The 20989-nt window shown below is 48.0% G+C and overlaps 1 protein-coding gene and 1 long non-coding RNA gene across 3 annotated transcripts in view; one reads left to right on the forward strand and one right to left on the reverse strand.

Annotated features, from left to right (window-relative positions):
* The window catches only part of LOC128082974 (uncharacterized), a 201361-nt gene that overhangs the window by 154592 nt on the left and 25780 nt on the right, over positions 1-20989 (reverse strand). The gene's annotated exons all lie outside the window — the stretch shown is intronic.
* Positions 6859-20989, forward strand: part of SEPTIN9 (septin 9) — a 95121-nt gene continuing 80990 nt past the window's right edge. For both annotated transcript variants that reach the window (XM_052687715.1, XM_052687717.1), the window contains exon 1: positions 6859-7274. In XM_052687715.1, the coding sequence (XP_052543675.1) occupies positions 7253-7274 (22 nt within the window). In that variant the 5' untranslated portion in view covers positions 6859-7252. The remainder of the gene's footprint in view (positions 7275-20989) is intronic.

Raw genomic sequence — 20989 nt, forward strand, 5'->3', positions numbered from 1 at the left:
ATAAGAATTGCCTGCAAATTACAAGCTTCAGTGCTACAAAAAAATAAAATAAAAAGCTGGTTTGTAAAGGTTAGGATATCTTCCAAAAATGTAGAAGATGAAAATAGATACTTAGGCTCCAAGGGGATCTCCTGCAACAACAGGGCTGGAACTGCCAGTTGTGGGACTTGGAGGACCTGGTGCATGATAAGCCTCCTGTAGCCACAGCCCCAGCATGTGTTCCCTCCTTCTCAAGTCTGTTTATGAGTCCCTTTGAGGAGGATACGTTATCCCAGTCATGCTGTTACCTGCTGAGCAGCAACAGGCTTGTTTCAGTGCTAAATTATTTCTCAGTTTGTCTCTCACAGTGATGATTCACTTTGATTGATCAGTGCAGAGTCAGGCGTGCAGGCAGCCCTGGCTGCTCCAGAACTGGCACCACTGTGCTTTGAGTAAAGCTGATTTTTGCCCTGAAAGATACTGAATGTTGTAGTTCCTCTGCCTTTTAGATTTGTTCCTGACACTGTGAATGGGGAAAATCCCTTAGGCCCTTCTGGAGCTTTCCATGGGTCTTTGTACCCTGCTAGTTTAGAAATCTCGGACTGAGCATGAGCTTAGGGCTTGTTCATGTATGACTGGAAATGAGTGAACTGGTTTTGAGAGGTTGGTCTGTCCACTGCCTGAAGTCTTGTGTGGGTATTTGAGTCACTGATTACAAAATCAAAATTGTCCTTTTGAATACTGAACTAAAAGACATAGATGGAAGATAAAGAGCCATGGAAAAGAAAGCAATGTCAATGTAAGAACAAAAAAACAACAGGGAAATAGTCCTTAGCAAACATGGAGGAGAAAAGACATAAGTGATAGATAATGCTGGGTGACTGCGTCACAGATAAGCCTGCACCAGTTTTCAGGAATACCTGGAGTAATCATAGAATCATAGAATCATAGAATCACCAAGGTTGGAAAAGACCTAAAAGCTCATCCAGTCCAACCGTTCACCTATTCCCAATAGCTCCCACTAAACCATGTCCCTCAACACAACATCCAGTCTTTCCTTGAACACCCCCAGGGTCGGTGACTCCACCACCTCCCTGGGCAGTCCGTTCCAGTGCCTGACCACCCTTTCTGAAAAGTAATACTTCCTCATGTCCAGCCTGAATCTCCCCTGCCGTAGCTTGAAGCCATTCCCCCTGGTCCTATCACTAATGACACGAGAGAAGAGGCCGACCCCCAGCTCACTACAGCCTCCCTTCAGGAAGTTATAGAGAGCATATCTGATATAACAGATATAGAGAGCATAATATCTGATATAACAGTCCAGGACCATAACCATAGGTCTGGGCTAAGCAAACTGCTTTCTGTAGCTCTTTTCTGCCTCTGTTTTCCCACCTGTGAAGTTGGATAATAGTAATTTCCTCCCAGAAGAGCCGCAAACACTAGCTAGAAGTTGCAGTGTGTTATGGCATCAAGGAAACGGTGGCTATTATTAATCACTCCTTATATTTTTTCAGCATTCTGCATAAATAATATTTGTTTGTTTTGGTTTTTAAAACTTGGAATCGATGCCTGGACCAAATTAGAGTTGGAAGCTGAGAGGTACGAGGAAAGACATCCAAAACGCACAGCTTGCTCTGTATGGGACAGAACTGCTGAGGCTGCATCACTTGCAGCTCTCGAACTCGGTGCCAGCATACAGAATTCCCTCCTTACAGCTTTTCCATGTCGTGTGCCAAGTATCCCGCTCTTCAGTCTGTTATAAATCTTCCCTAATTCTGTAATTGCTTTGGTAGCGATTATAGGCAGGCTCTTGTTGATCCTTCTGCGGTTCTCCCTTATCCACATTTTCTGTGGGCTTTTATTGTTGATTCTCTTTTCTAGCTCCTTTTCTCCCCTCTTCCAGTTCTAGCAGGCCCCATGGCTCTGGTTAAGTGCTTCCCTCCAAGAGACAGGCAGGGTCCATCTGCCTCTCCAAAGCAGGGGAAGGGGCACCTTGTGCCTTTGCAAATGTGGAAAACAAATGTGTAAGTTCACGCGTCGAAGAATATGCTGCGAATCATACTGGGGGCTGCATTTAGGGATGGATTTATAAATGATGGCAAGCAGACAATTAAGCACAGCTTTAAGCATGATTGTGCTGTTCTCTAAATACCTATGGGTGTCTCTAAGCAAAAGCAGTTATGATAACAGCAAAATGATCGTGCCTGTTTGCTTAGCACACGCTCAGGTTGGATACTGCTCTGAGGGCAGGTTGCAGTGGGTGCTGTGTGGTCCCCTTCCCCTGCAGCAGATTTGCTCCATGCTTTGTGCCTCCCTGCAGCACAGCAGGAACAGTCAGCCCAACTGTTCAGAGCTCAGCACTCTGCCTCCACTCCACTTCTTCTCCTTCCCTAAGGACATAGGCTCACTTTTGTAAAGTGCACTTGTGCAAACAGAGCTGATAACTCAGCCTGACCCAGTGCAGGCACTGGGCTGAGCCCCTGCCCTTGGGCAGAGCTCATGCTTTGAGAAAAACCACTGTTCTCACTTGGTGACAAGATCCAGATCTCCTATGGGCACAGCTGATGCAAAGCTTTGTTCCTGCTTCATTCCTGTAGTTTCACTAGAACACAGAGCATAATAGCCATATAACTGGGTTGTACATTGGTGACAAATGGATTAAGCTTTGAGGGGTTTGAGAGTTTGACTTTGACCTGGTTTTGTTTTTCAGACTTCCAGCTTGTTCTAAAAGTGCTCGGTTGGCATTTCTGAAAGCAGCTGAGGGATTTCAAAGATTAGGGGGGATATTCCTGTAGGTCAACTTGTGAAGCACTTTCAGGAGCTTTATTTTCGGAGGTGGCTGCCATTCAGAATGCAAAATTCTTATGACCTCTCACTCAGGCTACCAGAAAGCTTTTCTTCCACTGTACGGGCTCTGACTTCTGCCCCTTTTTGTCTGTTAATGGGCCCTTCAGCTTTAATGTGAGCCTGGAGTGTTCCCTTCCCTACCCATGGGAGGGGCTGTTCTATGAAATAACCATCTGAAGTACCTTGTGGTTGAGCAGATGTTATCTCAGTCAAGGCAGAATTTCATTACTAAGTAATTGGATGTTCTTCCTGGTTCCTCATAATTAAGGCAGGAGAAAAGAACAAAACCTGCTGATTTGATATGAGTAATTGCTTCATTAAGTTATTTGCTTCCTCACCATAACCATCAGCCCAAAGAAGAGAACAGCATGCCCACTGGACTGTATATGACTGTACTGTGGCACTGGGGCTTTGTGCTGTTTTGTCAGATGGAATCACAGGCAAAGGAGTTGGGAAACACCTTGCTAAGTTATTTACCTCTCAGCCCTGTGCATTTAAGACTGCAGAGAGAGTCTGGATGTGTCCTAAAGGAGTGAATCAGTCCTTGGGAACAGCAGAGAGCTAATGCGTGAGGCTTTAGATAGCAAACCTGCCTTGCTTCCTTTGTCTGCGAATTGATGTTTAGGAGCTGAGCAGTTGTGTCCTCTTACTGAGGAGCAGGCAGAAAGGAAGCTGCATTAAATCCAGGTCAAAGTGGCTCAGAACTGCAAAATGACAAAATCTGAGCTGTGCTCCCTGCCAATGGCTCGTGTCCCTCCTGTTCTTTGTGTTTATTCTCCCCAGACTGGGTTTGTACACATACTTTGTACCATGGGACAGGTAGATGGGCTTTGTTTGCTTCTTCAGTTACATGGATTCAAAATGCCAGACATAATTTTAAGTGAGAGATTCTCCATCTGTGTGGACCTGAGCTCTTCTCAGACAAATCTTGCTGCCCTATCCCCATTATTCATCACTCCAAATGTACTTCATAACTCTTTTCCCTAATTTCCTCCTTGCAAGCCTGAGAACCAGGCTTTTGAATGGAGCAGGCACTGGATTTGAGTGTGCCTGTGCTCAAAGTCAGGGCTCAGAGGCTCTGTGGATGTAAACTGTGTTGGATTATCCCCAGGTGTAGGAGAAGTGGGCAAGGCAGTTCCAGGTCACTGCCCATCACTCTGTGAGACATTCCAAGCACTGTACTCTGAGAAGCCCGTATTTTCCAGGAACGCTATCAGAAACTTTGCTTGTGGAGCTGATTTCTATCACCCCCTCAAAGATCAGGGGAGGTGTGCTGTTGAAAGAGACCAACTCAAAGTTCGGAGCTGACAGGCCTCATTTTCCTCCAGCTGCAATGCTAAATAATAACAAGTCAGCCCTGGGCTGTAACTTCTGCTTAGATAACCTGGATGCTGTGCTGCTGCCTCCCTGTGCTGGGGAGGATGGGATGCTGGCAGAGAGCAGGGTGGAAAACTTTGCATTCTCTCTCCTAGTAATGCAGCCAGAAAAGAGCAATTGGGCAGGAGAACGTTGCTGGGAGGATCATATATAAAACAAACAGAGCTGGAGGAGATGTGGGTGGTTTATAGCCCCAGCACCTGAGTTTCCACCTCTAAATCACTCAGATACTGTTCCCCAAATAGAGGCCTCAGCCCTGCTCTATGCTGACCGCAGGTCTCTGCAGCATAAATTCTGCCTTCTCGTTGCTGATCACCTGGGGAGCTCTGCTCTGCTCTGCTACAGCAGTGCCTTTTGCCTACCAGCAATGCCTGGGAGCCCCAGGGCAGCACTGAGCAACACTCAGCCTCCCCACACCCTGAGAAAACTCAGCTTTCCTCCCCTTTTGCAAGATGGGAAACTCAATTGAATGAATCAGTAGTAGAGGCATTGCACAGCTCAGCATGCCCTTATGTCCAACTTTGTTCTAGTCCACAGGATTCTATTTTTTTTTCCCCAGGTGCCCACCCTTTCCTTCTTTCTGTGTCCTGGTTGCATTATGCATTGTTTGCTGCTGCTGTCTCCCCTGGTCTCTCCCTCTTTCTCTCTGACCCTTGGCTGAGTTCCTGGCTTGTTGCCCCAGCCCCACCGGCCGGAGCTGGTGGTGCTCGGCTCTCCCTCCTCTGCTCACTGCATGATGTTTAGCTTGGGAGATTGCATATCTCAGTGCAGGACCCCCACATGCTGGGGAACGTGCTTGCCTGGAGGATGCTACTGGGAGAGAGAGAGAGAGAGAGCACATTCTGCTCACAGAAAATGCTTTTTGTGCCTGCTGTGAAGCTACAACGTGTGTGCTACAGGCACAGTCATGAGATGTATAGCTGGGGAGAGCATCACAGCTGGGGTAGGCTCAGCAGATGCAGCTTGAGTGCGTGCGGGTAGCACATGTGCATGGAGCAGGGCATTGCCAGACAGACAAGAATGGGGCTGGTGCAGCCTCTGACAACCAGCACTGTGCTTATGCAGGAGTGCCACAGTGGGATGTGTGATGCAGAAGGGTTCCCACAGAGGCTGGAGCAGGACAGAGTGTGAGTTGGCCTGTATGCCAGCTGAGAGTGGGGTTGTCCTGCAGGGCTGGTGCAGGAGGCTCAGCAGTGCCTGTCTGTGCTGCGGCTGGGCTGAGCCAGCAGCCTGAATCCCTCGCTTTCAGGAACAATAAATTCCCTCACTAATCTTAGAAGCAGAAAAAAAAAGCTACAAATGCCTTACCTACTTGAGGCCTGTGGGCTCTGCATTGTATTAAACATTAACCTGCCTTTCTGAGCTGAAGTACTGACTCTCTCGGTAACTCTGAGGCCCAGGCAGTCAAAGAAAAGGATCCTTTGTTGGGCTATATTTCAGGCAAAATCCTTTCAGCCATTTTCTGTCTCATCATGTTTGTTTGGCCCCGCAGCAGAAGGGCCGGCTGCACAATCTGTGGTTTGTGTTTGTGCAGCCGGGCTGATCAGAAGGCTGTGCCCACATTGCAGCTCTGATAGTCTTGTCAGCAGTAGGCACACGTGTGACCGTGCACTGAGTTGCACACGTAATTGCACACTTAATCAGACACACATGCACGTACACCCATATGAGAGAGGAGCAGAAATGCTGTCTTTTGACATTTTACAAAAATATATCCCCATGAGTGCTGAGTGTTAAAGGTAATCGTGGTCATCAGGGAGATGTGGGCAAGAACAGAGCAACAGGATGAGTGCTGGGAATGGGTTCTGCTCCTGGCTCTGCCCTTGCTTGGTGTGTGAGGCAGGGCAAGCCATTGTGCATTGTTTCTCCTGCATGGATTGTGACTAGCAGTTTCAAAAGAACTTGTGAAGAGAATCGTATATTGTTACTATTGGCTTGGATGTATGTTTACTTAAGCCTCACAGTCCTGCTCACCTGCTCTGTTCCAGTGGGATGCCAGCATTATTGCCGGGGCATTGTTTTTTTTCCCTACTTTCTACTACTCTGGACTTTCCAGAGAAGTCCAAAACACCAAAAGCATGAAGAAATCTCTTTGTCTGTCCTGTCTGAGTCTGGTGAAGTTTCTCATGTGGATGCACCCGTGCTCTGTCCTTTGTGTGGGTGAGTCATCCAGCAGGCGGTGGAAATCTCGGTAGCAATTGCTCAGCCCTTCCTTCAGCAGTTCAGTCTGCCTTTAGTTGCAGTAAGTCTTTGCTTTCTCTTGCTGTCTGTGTTCATAGTGCCCCCAGCTTTATTGCATTTATGTAACTAATTGTCTGAGGGGCATTTCAGAAGGGAGTGACCCGGCACATTCCTGCTGTGACAGAGCTGCATGCTGAGTCCCCTTCCCAGTAACAGCCAGGTGACAGGGGTATGCCAGATCCCTTGGGAACTGCTTGTTCCATATGGGGCTCCCATATATATCTCTCCCCAAGGCATGAGCTTGAACAAGAATTTCACTCAGCTTGCAGCCTTGAATGGGCCCTTTACGACTGGACAGAAAGAGGAAAGAGATGTTTACACTGCCGGGTGCTGCCGGGCCAATAATGCACTTTGAACTAGAATCAGCCGAGCTGCAGAGCAGCACTGATCAGAGCTGTTTTGGCAGCAAAGGGCCGAGTCAAAGCCGTGGGGTGTGCAGGGCTGAAGGCACGAAATTCCCTTCCCTTCCACTGCCACTGTGACTGACAGCAGCGGCTTTTCCAAGGCTGGAGGTTGGCAGCAATAACCCACAGCTCCCGTTTGCTTTCCGAGGTGATAACGTGCGACCACCAGGGAGGCTGCGTCCTGCTCTACCCCTGTCCATGCCAGGAGAGTTGGAACAGCCCAGAACTGTGTGCGAGATGAGGAAAGGTGTGCGCTAATTAATGGGAGCGCTGCGCTGCCCCTCGGCTGCGCCTGCACGTGTGGATGTGGCACTTCGTGTGTCCCCTCCCTGTCTGTGCCCACACTGACAGAAGGACTGAGCTGTGACCACACGACGTTCCTATGAGCAGCCCGAAGGGACAGCATGAGGAAATCGACGTACTCAGGTGAGCTGCGGCTCTCTCCTCTCTCTCGGCTCTCTCCTTTTGTGTCTGGACTGGGAAAAGAAAAAGGTTTCAAAACAGAGGTACAACTTGAATCAGCCCCTCTCCCTCCGAGTGGTTCTGTGGTGGAGAATGGAACGAGTTTGCTGTGTATAAACAGAACTTGCTGACTGATGGAAAAGGCTTAAAGAGTAGAACAAATCCAGGGTGGCAGCTTGTGCCAGCCTTGGTGGCATGCAGCTTGTTTGGAGGACACCTTTGCCAGCACAGGGCAGACTCAGTGCTGAGCTGCAGCTTGGAATTAAAACAGGACAGTGGCACTGCTTGTGACACCAGCTGCCTTCAGTGCAAACTCCCATGTAGGAGAGTTGCGGCCCAAACACTGTGCAGTTTTCTCCCTGCTCCTTGTTCCAGCTTTGCAGCCGTGTCCTGCAGGGTAAGGGCTCTTGGCCTTTGGCTTCTGCAGGCTCAGTCAGGCTCCTTCCTCCCTGGCTGCTGGAGAGCAGGTAGCCACAGCCGACAGCTTTTCTCTAAGCTTCTTCTGAAACTTTGCTGGCAGACTGAGAGATGGCTGTGAATGGTGTGAATCCATGCCACAGATCCACCACCTCGTGCACTGTGGTGCCCACCAGTGGCTCCTCCAGGTGCAGGATATGGCTGTGCTGTTCAGCTCCAGCTTCCTGCGCTGCTCTGTAGGTCTGCTTCTGTCCTGGCTTCACCAAGGTGGCTTTGGGGGCACAGTCCATGCTGGCCTCTGTCCTGAGTCATGTGTCTGGGCAGCCTCTGTGCTAAGAGCCCCTGCAGCCATGCAGCAGCCAGTAGGGCTCCCTGGGACCTGGTGGTTTTCTGTGCTCGGAGAATCCCCCCGCAATGCAGCCTGGTTGCTGCTAACTGGATCGGGGACATCTCTCATGTGTACATTTCTCTTATTAGAATCACTGAATGGACTGCCAGGGAGGTTTTGTTAAGGTGTGTATGCCAAGAACAACAGAAGACTTTACAACATGTTAACAACGGTGTTTATTGATTACAGTTGGTATTAATAGAATTGCATGTAGGGAAGCCTGTTGCTGGCACCTACATCCTAAAGTGCATGTAGTGGCTAAGAGGCCCTGGAGGGGGACAACTGTGGACTCTAAGGACCTGAAATTAAGGCTCCTTGCAGAAGAGGCTGCATGATCCTGAAGCATTCTGTTTGCTTTGGGCTGACTGCTGGGGTGAAGCTGTGGTCCTGCAAAGCCCCTGGTATGAGTGATGCAACTCTGATCAGTGTTCGCCTCCATGTCAGTACAGTGTTGTAAAATTAAGATCAATCAACACCTGATCAACACCTTTAATTCAAAAAGGACTGCAGTTATATTTTGGAAAAACTGTTTGTGTGGGGTTTTGACTGGTATGTAGCAGCCACTTATGGAAAAAAGAAGGGAAGAATTACATCATTGCACTGCGGCCACCACTGATCTTTGGAAAAAGCACACGCAGCCCTTGTGAGTGCTATGAAGGCTCTGCCTTCAGCAGTGGTGAACTGGGCTCTCACCTCTCCTGACTCACAGGGAAGGAAGGCCCTGGGTGAGTCATTTACCATGCTGGGAAGGCCTTGGAGAGCAGCCAGCAGTGTGCTGGGCAGAGGCAGCCCTGATCGTCCTGCACATCTGATGGGTTCATACATGGGGGATCAGCAGTGGTGACTTCCTACAGGAAATGTCATTGGAATCCAAGCTACTTTTCAAAGAGATGAGCGTAAAGTGCTGCTGAGCCTCTAGGCTTCCTACTGATAGAGAGATCCTGGAGATGACAGACAAGTAACTAGTCAGTTAAAGCCTGCAGTGCTGACAGCCCTTGACAGGTTGGAAATACAGTGTTTTGCTTTTTTGCTGAAGTTGGGATAATTAGCTGCTTCTGAACCCTTTTTGAGGTTAGGGAGCACTTCTTTCACATCTTCCATACATTCCGATTTAATATAGAATCATAGAATGGCTTGAAATGGAAGGGCCCCTTAAAGGCCATGTGGTCCAACCCCCCTGCAATGAGCAGGGACACCCACAGTTTGAGCTCTGAGCCCTGAATGGCCTGACCTTGGGTGTCTGCAGGGATGGGGCACCACCAGCTCTCTGGGCAAAGTATGGTGGACCAGGTGCCACTGAACCCAAATGGAAGGCTTCACTTCTCAAGGCTGAAGCTCCAGCTCTGCCCTCTGTTAGCACATCATCATTCTGTTACCAGGTTGTTCCTCACTCCAGGCAAGTTTTCTGAAGCCCTTCAGAGGAAATCATTACCCATCTGCTACAACTTTTCTGCACATGCCACATAGGCATGGTTGGGCTGCAGCTTGCCTGCAGATGCTTTACCTCTTACCGGTAAAGGGAGGTTCAGATCTTGGTGCCATAGCTGCAGGCATTGCAGCTCAGCCCAGCAGTGCTGTTTGCCTGGAACTTCCTGGAAGGAGGGCAAAAAGATTTTACATAGCAAGTTGAAACTGAGAAATAACCACTGTTGAAGCCAACTCTTAAATGTTTTCTTCTTGAATGTCTATTATTTCAGCTTCTTAAGGAGGAGAAACACAAGGGTTGAAATATGAAGGTTAAAAGGGTTTTTGGATTCTCATTTTCCATTTCTTAAGTACTAGAACAATGCCAGAGAAGAAACAGTCAGGATTCATGACAAATGATTTTATAGTTGCTTTCAAGGATGATACAAATTTTTTTGGCCAAGGGCTGCTTGCAGTTTCAGGTTTGTAAGTTGTTGGCATGCATTGAAATGGGGATTACACTAATTAGGGCACCTCCAGAACCATCCTGTGTGGTTGTGTCTCATCTCAGCTGTAGAATCCTCATGTAGTGCTAAGGCACGTGCAGAGAAATGACTCCTCATATTGAGCTGGGGTTATAGGGAAGAAACTCAAGAGTATCAGAATGGTGACCTGATCATTGCTTTAGGGTTAGGATCTTTTCCAGGCTGACACCCATTGAGAGAAGCCCTGTGAAATTCCATCAGTGGCTTTTAACCCCACTGTCATAAAAGCTGTGAGGTGTGGCAGTTGATGACACAGTGTTCTCCCTGAGCTGGACCTGCTGATCTACCTGGCACTCTGTCAGGCTGACCCGTGGGGCAACATGCAGGGTTGTTCAGGCAGTTTTTCCTTAGCACACCAGTAAAACATCGAGAGGAAAAGGATAGGGTTTGGATCCAACAAAAGCTTTCTTTTAATTAAAATTGTCATTTTTAACAGAAATACGAAGTATTTTGTTTTGAGGTATGGAAAAATAAAAAGGCCATTTCCTTGAGCTTAACTATAGATAGCTCCTGATCCTCAAAACCTGTATTGCTGGGCCAAGAAACCATCATTAAAATAAATGATTGTCTCAAGGACTCCCAGTCGGCCACTGGAACTGGATCCTCAGGCTGTGCCCGTTCAAACTTAGTGTTCAAAACCTGAATTCAGTGCAAGAGTTGCCTCTACCAGCTCAGAGGCTCTCCTGAGGTTCTGCAAGCTCTGCGTTACTTGGTTTTGTGAGGGCATTGTGATACCTTGTGTTACTGAAGTAACAGGAAGGAAAATAAGGATTACAGAATGAACTTGTTTATTGGTAACCCAAGAATAGCAGGAGGCTGGTGCACAAAAGGCTTTGTACCCTATTTCAGGATGCAGGTTGGCTTGCTTCAGCTGCTCAGAAGCCATAAATGTGACCTGCATGAAAGCCAGTTGATATCCAATGGCCACAGCCTCCCATCCTTATATAAATCCCCAAACAAAAGAGAAAACAGGCACGATCCAGTTTGTGTATGGCAAACACTTGCTTATTGTTTCAGGAACTGCATCACCAAGTAGCCCATGCCTCACACTCACATTTTCCAACCAGTAAACAACAGTCCTGGTCTCAGTCATGTTTACACATTCTGCCTGCTGGATTTCTTCCCCAGGATCCTTCCCTTATTTTTTTGCCACTCAATCCATCACATCACACCAGTGGCTGCACTGTCCCTGCTGAGTCACTTTGCTGTGTGGCAGTCACGTTTCTGATGGCCCCTGATGCTGATGTAATGCTGTCAGGGAGGTTCTCCAGTGGCAGCGCCGTGTTGTGGGGGGTGGCAGGATGGGCAGGACAGGTTGGGTTGGGTGCTCTGCCACTGTCAGATCTGGCTGGCATGTGTGGGCAGTGGTGGAGTGTTGCTTCAGGTAGCAAAACATCCTCATGCCTGATAGGAAACCTTCCCATTCCCAATTGGAGTAAGCAAGGCCAAGATGTGCAGTGCAGAGTGAGGAAACCTTGCACTCCCCAACTCCCCATCCACTTCAAGCACAACTTGGATGTTATCTCTTGCTGGCACTGGGGTCCCAGCTCTGTCTGTGCCACCTCTTTCCCTACAGCAGCTGTGTGCTGAGAGCAGTGGTGCAGTGGGAGGGAGGTAGTGCTGCTCTGTTGAGTCAGCCTGTTCCCACACTGCAGTGGTTTTGCAATGATGATGGCTCAAAGCACTCTTTAAAGACGTTATGTTACAGAGAGGGGATCAGTGGTGCATGGGGCATCTGGATCCTGCACAAACCCAAAAGAGATGCCTGGCTTTGTGCTTACAGTGCAATTTTCATGCTCACGTATGTGAAGTAACCTCTTCCAGAGCTCAGTGGGGGTCCAGACATCCAGAGATGCTTCTAGAGCAGAGGACAGCATTGGTGTGTGTGATGGCACCAGGAGCAGGGGAAGGTACCTTTGTCCAGTGGTGACTGAAGGCTAAGATGGGGCTCACTTGGAAGTTACTGTTCATCCTTTAACATCGATCATTGTGTTACAGCAGTCCGATGTGTGGCACAAACATCCTCTGTGGCTGCTTTTAATTTTGGGGAGGGCAGGTTCAAATCTGATGCCTAGAGCATAAAATCATAGAATCATTAAGGTTGGAAAGACCACTGAGGTCATCTAATCCAACCATCAACCTTCCCCACCATAGCACCAAACCACATGGCTCAGTGTCACATCTGCCCTTTTCCTGAACGTCTCCTGGGATGGTGATCCCACCACCTCCCTGGGCAGCCCATGTCAGTACTGCATGCAGCTGTTCCCTCTGTTTCCCTTGAGTACTGTGCTGCCTTCAGGGCTCCCAGGTGGAAGTTGAGCTGTGGAGCTGTTGCAAGCTGGAATCAGTAGCAAAAGATTTTTCTTATTATGTTTTTTCCTTGTCCATGTCAGATGAGTATTATTTACAGGAAACAGTTTGTGCAGCTTGGAGATTTGTTTAGAGAAGGAGTGTAGAAGGAGGAGTCAAAAGCATAATGGAAATAAAAAAGGTCACAGTAGTGCTGCAGAAAGTCCATAATTTCCTGGTGTGGGAGTACTGCTATTCTGGAGACTGGGGACACAGTAAAACAGATTTGTTCCTCTGGTTCCCAGTGGGAACAAGGCTGATCTCAATGGGTGCTGGAGGCTGCTGTCTCCTCACTGTGCCCACAGCCACGTCGCCTTGCAGGCTGCAGCAGTGATGCCAAAGAACGCTGAGTGCTTGTGGGGAGCAAGTGGGAGTCCTGTCCTCCTGAGCAGCCCCTGGGTGTGAGTTTGTTTTTGATGTTATCAAGGGAAATGGGGATTGCCTATAGCTTTATAAAATGCACAGAATAAACAAAGGAAATGAGTACAAGGTGCCCTCAGCCATTACTGTTGAATGACTCAGTGGCTGAGCTGCAATGCCTGGACACGTACAGATAGAGAAGAATAACAGATCTCGGGGGGGTTACAAGTCAGGACAAGGGACCTGCACATGTTGTAGACCATGGGAGGTTGCGGAGATTTATTTAGGTGGGTTTGAGGCTGTTGAAAAGCTAGCATGGCTGCAGGCTTTGGTTTGCCTGCAGGAGAGCTGTAGATGTGGGTGTGCAGAGCACGTGTGGGCATGCAGAGTCAGTGTCCCATGAGCACAGTGGGTGCCCTTCACCAGCACGGCGTGCAGTGCTGTCCCTAGGCTGCCATGCTCTGGGGTTTTGCTTCCTGATGCTCCATTTCAGTTTTCCTTCTGAAATGACTTCCTACTTTTTAAATTAAAAGCAACGTTTTTTATTATTTTCAGCTCAAGTGAGGACGACTTATTACTCATTGCTCTCATAGAAATTCACTTGCAGCTTGGAAATGTGACAGTCCTGAATAGCCATCATCTTCCCTACTCTCTGCTTTGCTTTGGGGAATCTTTCTGTCCTCACTGATCTTCAGTGCTCTGACAATAAAAGGAATCACATGTGATGCATTGCTTTTATCTAAGCTCAGCTGCTAGAAGCACCAGAAAATCTTTAAAACCAGACCTCTGTGTGCTCTTACAGCTCTGTTTGCCACATGAAGGGGTTTTATCTTTGGTGTCCTCCCTCCATGTGTTTAAGAGAGCAAGTTTTATCAAGGTGGGTGTAATGCTGCCATGTAAGGTTGAGTTGTGCCCAAGCAGCACCAAGCCCTCTGCATTCTGCCCTTGGATTTCAAACACCTATTTTTTATATTTCTTCCAGCTGATGGCTTACAACTCTCAGAACTGCTGACTATTGACTGTATAGTTCAGGCTCACGCAGCCTGAAGGGCTGACGTTACTGGAGCTAATTGTCCCTTGATGCTAATTGTCATTCAGCTACGTGTGCATCTGTAAACAATTTCTCAAATTGCTGCACTGACAAGTGAGATGCTTTGTTGGCAGCTCCCACATCTGAGCAGGGGAAGGTTGCTGGTGCGGTGCGGTTGCAGGGGGATGTCATGGCTTGGGTGGTCTTTCCCTTCCTGCTTGGCAGCTGCAGCACAAGGCTGTGATTTATTTCCTGGAGTGGATTTTTGTCAGATAAACCCCTGAACAGTGATGTGAAATAAACTGACAGCTGATTTTTGCAGCTAATGTGGTGAGGGATGAGCTCAGCCATTGCGTGTTCAGTGCATCTGCAAAGGCTCCAGCCCTCACCATGGGCTCCAGCACGTGCCAGCTGCTGTCCTGGATGGTGGCATCAGACAGTCAGGCTTTGATATATGTAATGCTTTTGGAGACAAGTAATGCTTTGGGGGCAGTGTGGGCAGGCAGGGAGAGAGGAGGATGACAGACAGAACTATGGTTGTTTTTTTGTTTGGTTTTGTTAAATTTATAAAGATAATCATGGGAAAACAAGAGCCCCTGTGCTTTCTTGGTGGTAGAAAACAATGGTAAAAAGTTGTTTCATAATCTGTCTGGAGCCTGGATTAATGCTCAGATCTTACTGAGCCTTTTATGCCCTTTGGGTTGTGATTATAAACACAGGAGTGCCGTGGCCTATGGCAAAGCTCAGGTGCTTATTATGACAAGCATGTGCATTAGACTCTTCTACAAACCGCTCCCATTCCCTGGTAGAAAGTTTGTGGGCTGCTCTTGGCATGGTTTGTAACACAGCTATAGCAGCATGCTGGGAGGAGAGGAGCTGGAAGGTTGATCTGAGATGTAGCCACAGCCCCAGGAAGAAAACCCAACCTTAGTCCTGGGTGAAAGTGAAATGTCCTCATTCCCTGCCCTGTGTAAATGTTTGTGTGAAGCCCCTCCATCTGTTATTTCTGCAGTGTGCTCTCAACATGCACTGGAGATGGAGGAGATGAGGTCAGGAACTGAATCATGCATTCTGGGGGCTCCTGGGCCAAACCTGGTCAGCTCTGGGGCAGGAAGAGGAGAAAGCATGAAATTCAATAAGAGTGCAGGAAAAAGCATCAACAGCAAGGGCAAACAGTATCTGCAGAGAGGTGTGCTAGAATGAATGAGAATAGCCAAAAGTTGTACTGGGTTGTACTGAGTGAAAGCAGGAATGGTGCTGGGATGCATTCTGAGAAGGTTGGGTTGGCAGCTGGACTCGATCTTCGTTGTCCTTTCCAACCTTAATGATTCTATGATTCTAAAAGCTATTCAAGTAGCACCTGAATCATTTTAAATCATTTTACAGTTTTCCTTTCTTATTACAAGTGTTACAGATGTGCTGGTGAGGTAGTTTGAGTTCTCTGGAGCAGCGAGGCGTTTGTTGATTTCTGCTCTTTGAACTGAGGGGTTAAACATCTGCCCAGGAATTCACCTTTCCCACACATAGCAGAGGTGACATGAACGGTTTGTAGGGTTGTCCTCAGAGCTTCCCTTGTATGGTCAGAGCACAGGTAGAGGACATAGGGCTCTTTGTGCTTCTCAGCCTGACCCCAGCCCCTCTGCATTCTAGCCTTGGGGAATGGGGAATGCTTGCTTATAAGCCCTGTGCTAAGGGATGGTGAAGGCTCTGGAAGCATCATCTGATGGGAACAATTGAGTGTGTTGGGATTAAGTTGAATTCTAATATTGTCTAATATAGTGGCATTTCATCCCAATGTGGGATCATCCTTTATAGCACTGCAATTCACATTTCAGATGGTGAATGAATGTTGTATCCCTAGGTCAAAACACAGCTGGGACATCAAGCTTTAGATTAAAAACTGCCTTGGCAGAGTCCCACGGAGCATCCTGGAAGCTTCCAAGCCCTGATGCCTATAGATTACGGGCAAAATAAGACAACCAAACAAAGCTCTATGTTCTGGAAGCTCTGCTTTTCAAATCATGTAATAATAATCTTTGCAAGATTAAACACTGGTTCAGCTGGTTTTCTGTTTGTTTTTAATTCCACTTCTTATAGAATAAGCTGCTGGTGGCAGATGCCCATTGCCCTGGAGGTTACAGATGGAAAGTTGGGATCTGATTGGTGACGTTGCCCCCAAGGCAGGGATGGGGCTGTGCTGGCAGAGGTTGTACTCACTGGGGCTGGAGCAGTGTGGCTGAACATTGCCTTTTCCCTGGGCTCCCCAGGCTAGGAGAGGCACCTTGCAGATTCTGGGTAAGAAATATGATTATACCCGCTCTGTTGCTAAGAAAAATGAGCTGCAGAGAAATATGTTGTTTCATTCGGTTTGTGGGGTCACATTCGGGCATAATCAGATCTCCTGCCTCCTGCTTCTTGTCTAACGACTGTGCAGAGAACCCAAGGTGTGCTTATTACTGTAAATGCAAGCCCTCAGTCTTTCATATATTGATTTAAAGCTAGAAAAGACATAATATCCCATATTATAGAGGACTGAGGCCAAGAAAATCCAAGGTGGAATTAAGTTTTGCCTTAGTTCAAAGAAGTATCTAAAAGCAGAGCTGAGCGGGGGACTGTTAGATAAACCACCCCATCTTCCAAAGCGTTTTGGGACAGAGGTGAATCAACCACTACAGCGCCTCATTCTTCCTAGGAGGGATGTCTGGGGTTCTTGAATGTGTTTTGTCTAAGTGCTCAGCAGATGCTGCCTGAAGCTCAGATCCTGGCCTTGAAACCTCTGCTTGTCATGCTAATCTTAGCAGACATCCTTCCTGCATAGGCAATCCCCAGCTCAAAGCAGGTGGCTGCAAACCGTGTGGGAGGTGACAGCTTTGTGTCACCTGGGGCGGCATCCCTCAGGGCTGGGTGCTGGGGCTGCTCCCATGGACCTGGTTGTGATGGAGCTGTTTGGGGAACAGCTGTGTCGCATTAAAGATAAGCACCATTACAGAGCCAGTGCCTCAAAAGTGGTCAATATGTTTAGTCTGTACCAACGAACATTATTCTCTGGCTCCAGAACTCTTCACAAAGAGGTGCTTTTGTGGAGAGGGATGCCAGCAGGAAACAGGCTGAAACAACGCAGAAATATTTTCCACCCATGATCTCGACCCCTGAAGATAAGGGTGGAATTCCAACCACTGAGCATCCTCCTTGGACTCATGTTGGTTCCTCAGCCATGGCTGGTAAGGAGGTCCCACCTGGCAGTGAGCAGCGAGCTGGGGCAGCTCTGGGCAGGATGGATGGGGCTGTGCCACACAGACCCAGCAAAGAGGGGCTCCTGGAGTCATCTCCACAGTTGTCAGGCAAAGGAGAGGAAAATGAGGTATATTTTCCTGTCCTTAAAGGTGAAGGGGGTTCAGGCTGGATCATTCAATTCCTTCAGTTTAATCTGTATCTCCTCTCCAACCCTACCCAGTGTCTCAAAATGCCTGAAAACTGTCCAACTTGATCCATGGCAGGTTACACAGCGTGTTTAGTGACTCATGGTGCAAGTCCGCATGCCTCACCATGCCTGGAAGCCTCCCTGGTGCTGCTGGGGGGCCTGGCAAGTGCCCAAGTCATGATGCTATGGCGTGTGCATGGGCTGGGATGTTCCATGGTTGCAGATGGGCCTGGAGAGAACTCACCACAACCCAGAGTCCGTCTCCATCCTGGGTGTATGTACACATGTATCTGTGTTACACAGATAGCAGCATTTGCATTTTTGGTGAAGGATTTCACAGCGGAGGCTGAAAATTTGTATCTCTGCGGTGAGCGACTCGTGGAAGGAATTTTGGTTCCTGCCCTGACCTCTGCCGCCTGGCTCCGATGCACCGAGCCTGCCCTGCACAATGCTGCCTTTCAGCAAGACCCACAGAATGGGCTTTGTGCCTCTTTGTGTGAGCCCTCTTGTGTGAGAGAAAAGCTTCCTTGGAGGCTGCAGGCAGTGCTCCATGCCTTGAAATGGCTTCCACCTGTGCCAGGAGTGATTTCACTGCCTCTCACCAGCGCTGAGCCACGCTGAGGTGGCAGGTGCTCTGCCTTTCCCTATAGAATCCTGCTCCTTGCTGGCAGCTGCAGGAACCCACAGAGCCCTGAGCTGCTTGAGAGCTGACTTCAAGGCTGCTCTGTCCTTCCACAAGTCCCTCTGACTTGGAAAAGGGAGCTGCAAATGCAGCATCAGTGTTTTAGGATGTACTCAGGATAGAGATGGAGTCGCAATACAGTTTGTAAAGGAACTTTTGCAAACTCCAGTGTAAGCTGATCCACGATATTAGGCGCTCCAATACTTCCTAAAAATTGGCCGAAGTTCTCTTCTAGTCCAATTTCCCCACTATAGACACTATTAAATATAATTGTAAGATACAAGGGAAAACATTCAAAGAATGTTACTAGCTTATGAAATTGGATTGCCTTGGCTACTTCTGGATGGATTTTATAGGGGGGAAAAAACCTCAATTATATGGATGTAGGGCTCCATGGTAGTCTCAAATTGTAATTTCCCTCTTTCCCAGACATTTAAGGACAGTGGACATTACTTCTGCAGGCTATAGATAGCTGTACCGTGAAGAATGACTCAAGCACTAAAATGTAAAACCATTATATAATGTATCCTTCCTGCTCCTGTGAGCAGAGGAATGTGTTTGACACCTCGTTTCCAGGCACAGAGAAGGATATGCGGAGGAGGAAAGTTACGTGCAGCAAGTCATGGCCCAGGGGTCCCTGGCTCCTCGTGGTGCTGGTGCTTCCAGGGGCAACTCCTTGCAAAGGGGCAGGATCATTGGAAGCATATACATGCTTGATGTTCCGAGCTTAATCTAAGCTTAAACTTCTTACCCAGAGCTGTCTTGGAAGCTGGTTTCTTTTGTCAGGGTGTTACAGAGGCTGTCCCTCATCTCCTGCATCTGTGATCCAGCAGACGTTGGTTAAGGTTGGGTAATGCACAGCGCTGCTCTGGGTGTCCCAATGGCCAAGCAGCCTGGTGGGTCACCTCTGCACCATGTTGGCAGCAGCATTTTGGTGAGCTGCCATGTCTTTGTTCTTGCCTTTTCCCCTTAATGCGGTCCCATCACTCTCTGGGAAAAATCAACATTTGCCTTTCAGAGTCTGGCAAACAGAAGGGGTCTGTATTGCATCCTGATGGCAGCCCTGGGCTTTCAGGGCTGAGATGATGAATCTAGGGATGCTTGTTGCAGGAGAACCCTGTGAAGCAGAACCTTCTGATTTCTGAGTGTCTAAAATAAGCGAAGGAAAGCAGTGTGCACACTGAAAAATAAAATTTATGTTGCACTGAGGCTGCAAAGAGGTGGCAAGAAAGGGATTTAAAATCTAAGTCAGGATGATTTCCTTCTCCCCTCCCTCTGAAATAACATAATGCTGCTTGATGTGATAAAGCAGAGTGTCAGAGCACAGCAGAGAGCCAGATGCTGGGTTGGGAAGCTTGCACCAGGAGTCCTGCGTGGTCAGAGCCTGTGGGAGTGGGGAGGAGAGCAGCGGGGCGTCTGGGGAGTATTTGTTCCATATGGAAATACCACATTGCAGTTTTAAAATTCCTTTCCCCTCTTTTAAATCTGACAGTGGTTTTCTCTAGCTAATCCGTGGCTATTGCCAGATGAACCTGGGAAGGTTTGGTGCACGCGTGGGTCTGAATGCTGCAAATGCTTGGGGTTTTTTGGAACGCAAAGGGAAAGGGCTGAGCAGCGATCATTTGTTTTATTCTCTGTTTGCATAGTGCTTTGCATGCCATGCCCTATCCCTCGCCCATTCAGGCACTTGGGTACTCTTGTGCTATTAATGCTAATCATTAACTAACACATTTTGAGCTTGCAGAAGCTCTGGTGGCAGCTGGTTAATGTAAGAGTTTGATTATTTCCTTCTTTGAGCAAAGCTACAGCTTGGATGAGCCGTGGTACCTTCCCCCTTTCCTTTCTCTACAGGAATGCTGCAGGTTTTACAGAAATGAATGGGACCAGATCCAAGCTGCTCTTGTGATTGCTTTGCAAGCCCTGAGCCAGCCTTGCAAAACCCACTCATTTAGCAAAAAGACCATGAGGGCCTGTGGTTCTCCGTAGGTCCTGCTGCTCTGCTCTGTTGGGTTTCAGAAGCTTAATGCTGTTTGCACACGAGGATACTGGTGAAGACGGGTTAAATTTAGAGGAACATCTCTTTGGAAATCTGGTTAACCTCAACAGTGAAGTGGAAGTGATTTGAGACTTGTCAGTGGATATAAGGTCCCTTCCCAGTCAGCATGGCTTCACAAGAACGCTTTTCTGTTCCTTCCTTCTTCTACAGAAAATAACTGCATAAACCAGCAAAACGGACAGCACACACAGCTGACCCATTTTTGCCTGTCCCTTCCAATGTGTGGGTTCTTGCATTATAAATATGCATTTGTGCAAATCATCTGATATGTCAGCGTGGTGACGTGGCGTCCTTTCCGCTGCCCCGTTGGATTACTGGAACACTCCAGCCAGAAGGACCACAGATGATGACTAACATGCTTTTTTCATAAGAAAAAAAACTGCTTGTGCTAATTTTTCTGTGCTTTCATGGTTGTCCAGCATATCTCTCAACGACTATCAGCTGTTTAGGAATTTGTGGGCAGTGAAGGCCATCACACACAGCAGTGAAATGATCTCGATATTTCTATCAACTGGGTGCTCAGAGATGAGATTGCTCACCTCAGAATGAAGACCCATGGACCATGTGCTGTTGGAAGGCTTTGAACCATTGAGCAACCAAAGCAGCTTGGGTTGTCCCAGTGTTTCAACCTTGCTGAATACAGGCTGAATATCTCTGAACAGCCAACCCTTGGCTGAATCAAGGTCAGCTGGGCACGATTCAAGATGGGAAGATATGCTGTGGGTTTTGTGGGTCATTCAAGGTGATTTTAAACTCTCCTTTTCCAACCTTGATCTCTATGGATGCATTAACTGATTTCCTGGGAACTACCGTGGTTGGAGATAAAACTTGAATCCATGCCTGAGTTTGATCAAAGGCTCGTGTGCTAACTCCCACTGCATGCAGGACCTTTCCCTCTGACCCTTGCTGAGCTCTGGGCTGGCCACTCATTGGCTTGGGGAAACCATTCCGACTTTGGAAAAAATGAGGCTTAATTGCTGCTGCCTCTTATCATTAGAACAAGATTTTGGAGCATTTTTTTAGTGTT

Source organism: Tympanuchus pallidicinctus, unplaced genomic scaffold (genome assembly GCF_026119805.1).
Source record: "Tympanuchus pallidicinctus isolate F22 unplaced genomic scaffold, pur_lepc_1.0 scaffold23, whole genome shotgun sequence".
NCBI classification, from domain to species: domain Eukaryota; kingdom Metazoa; phylum Chordata; class Aves; order Galliformes; family Phasianidae; genus Tympanuchus; species Tympanuchus pallidicinctus.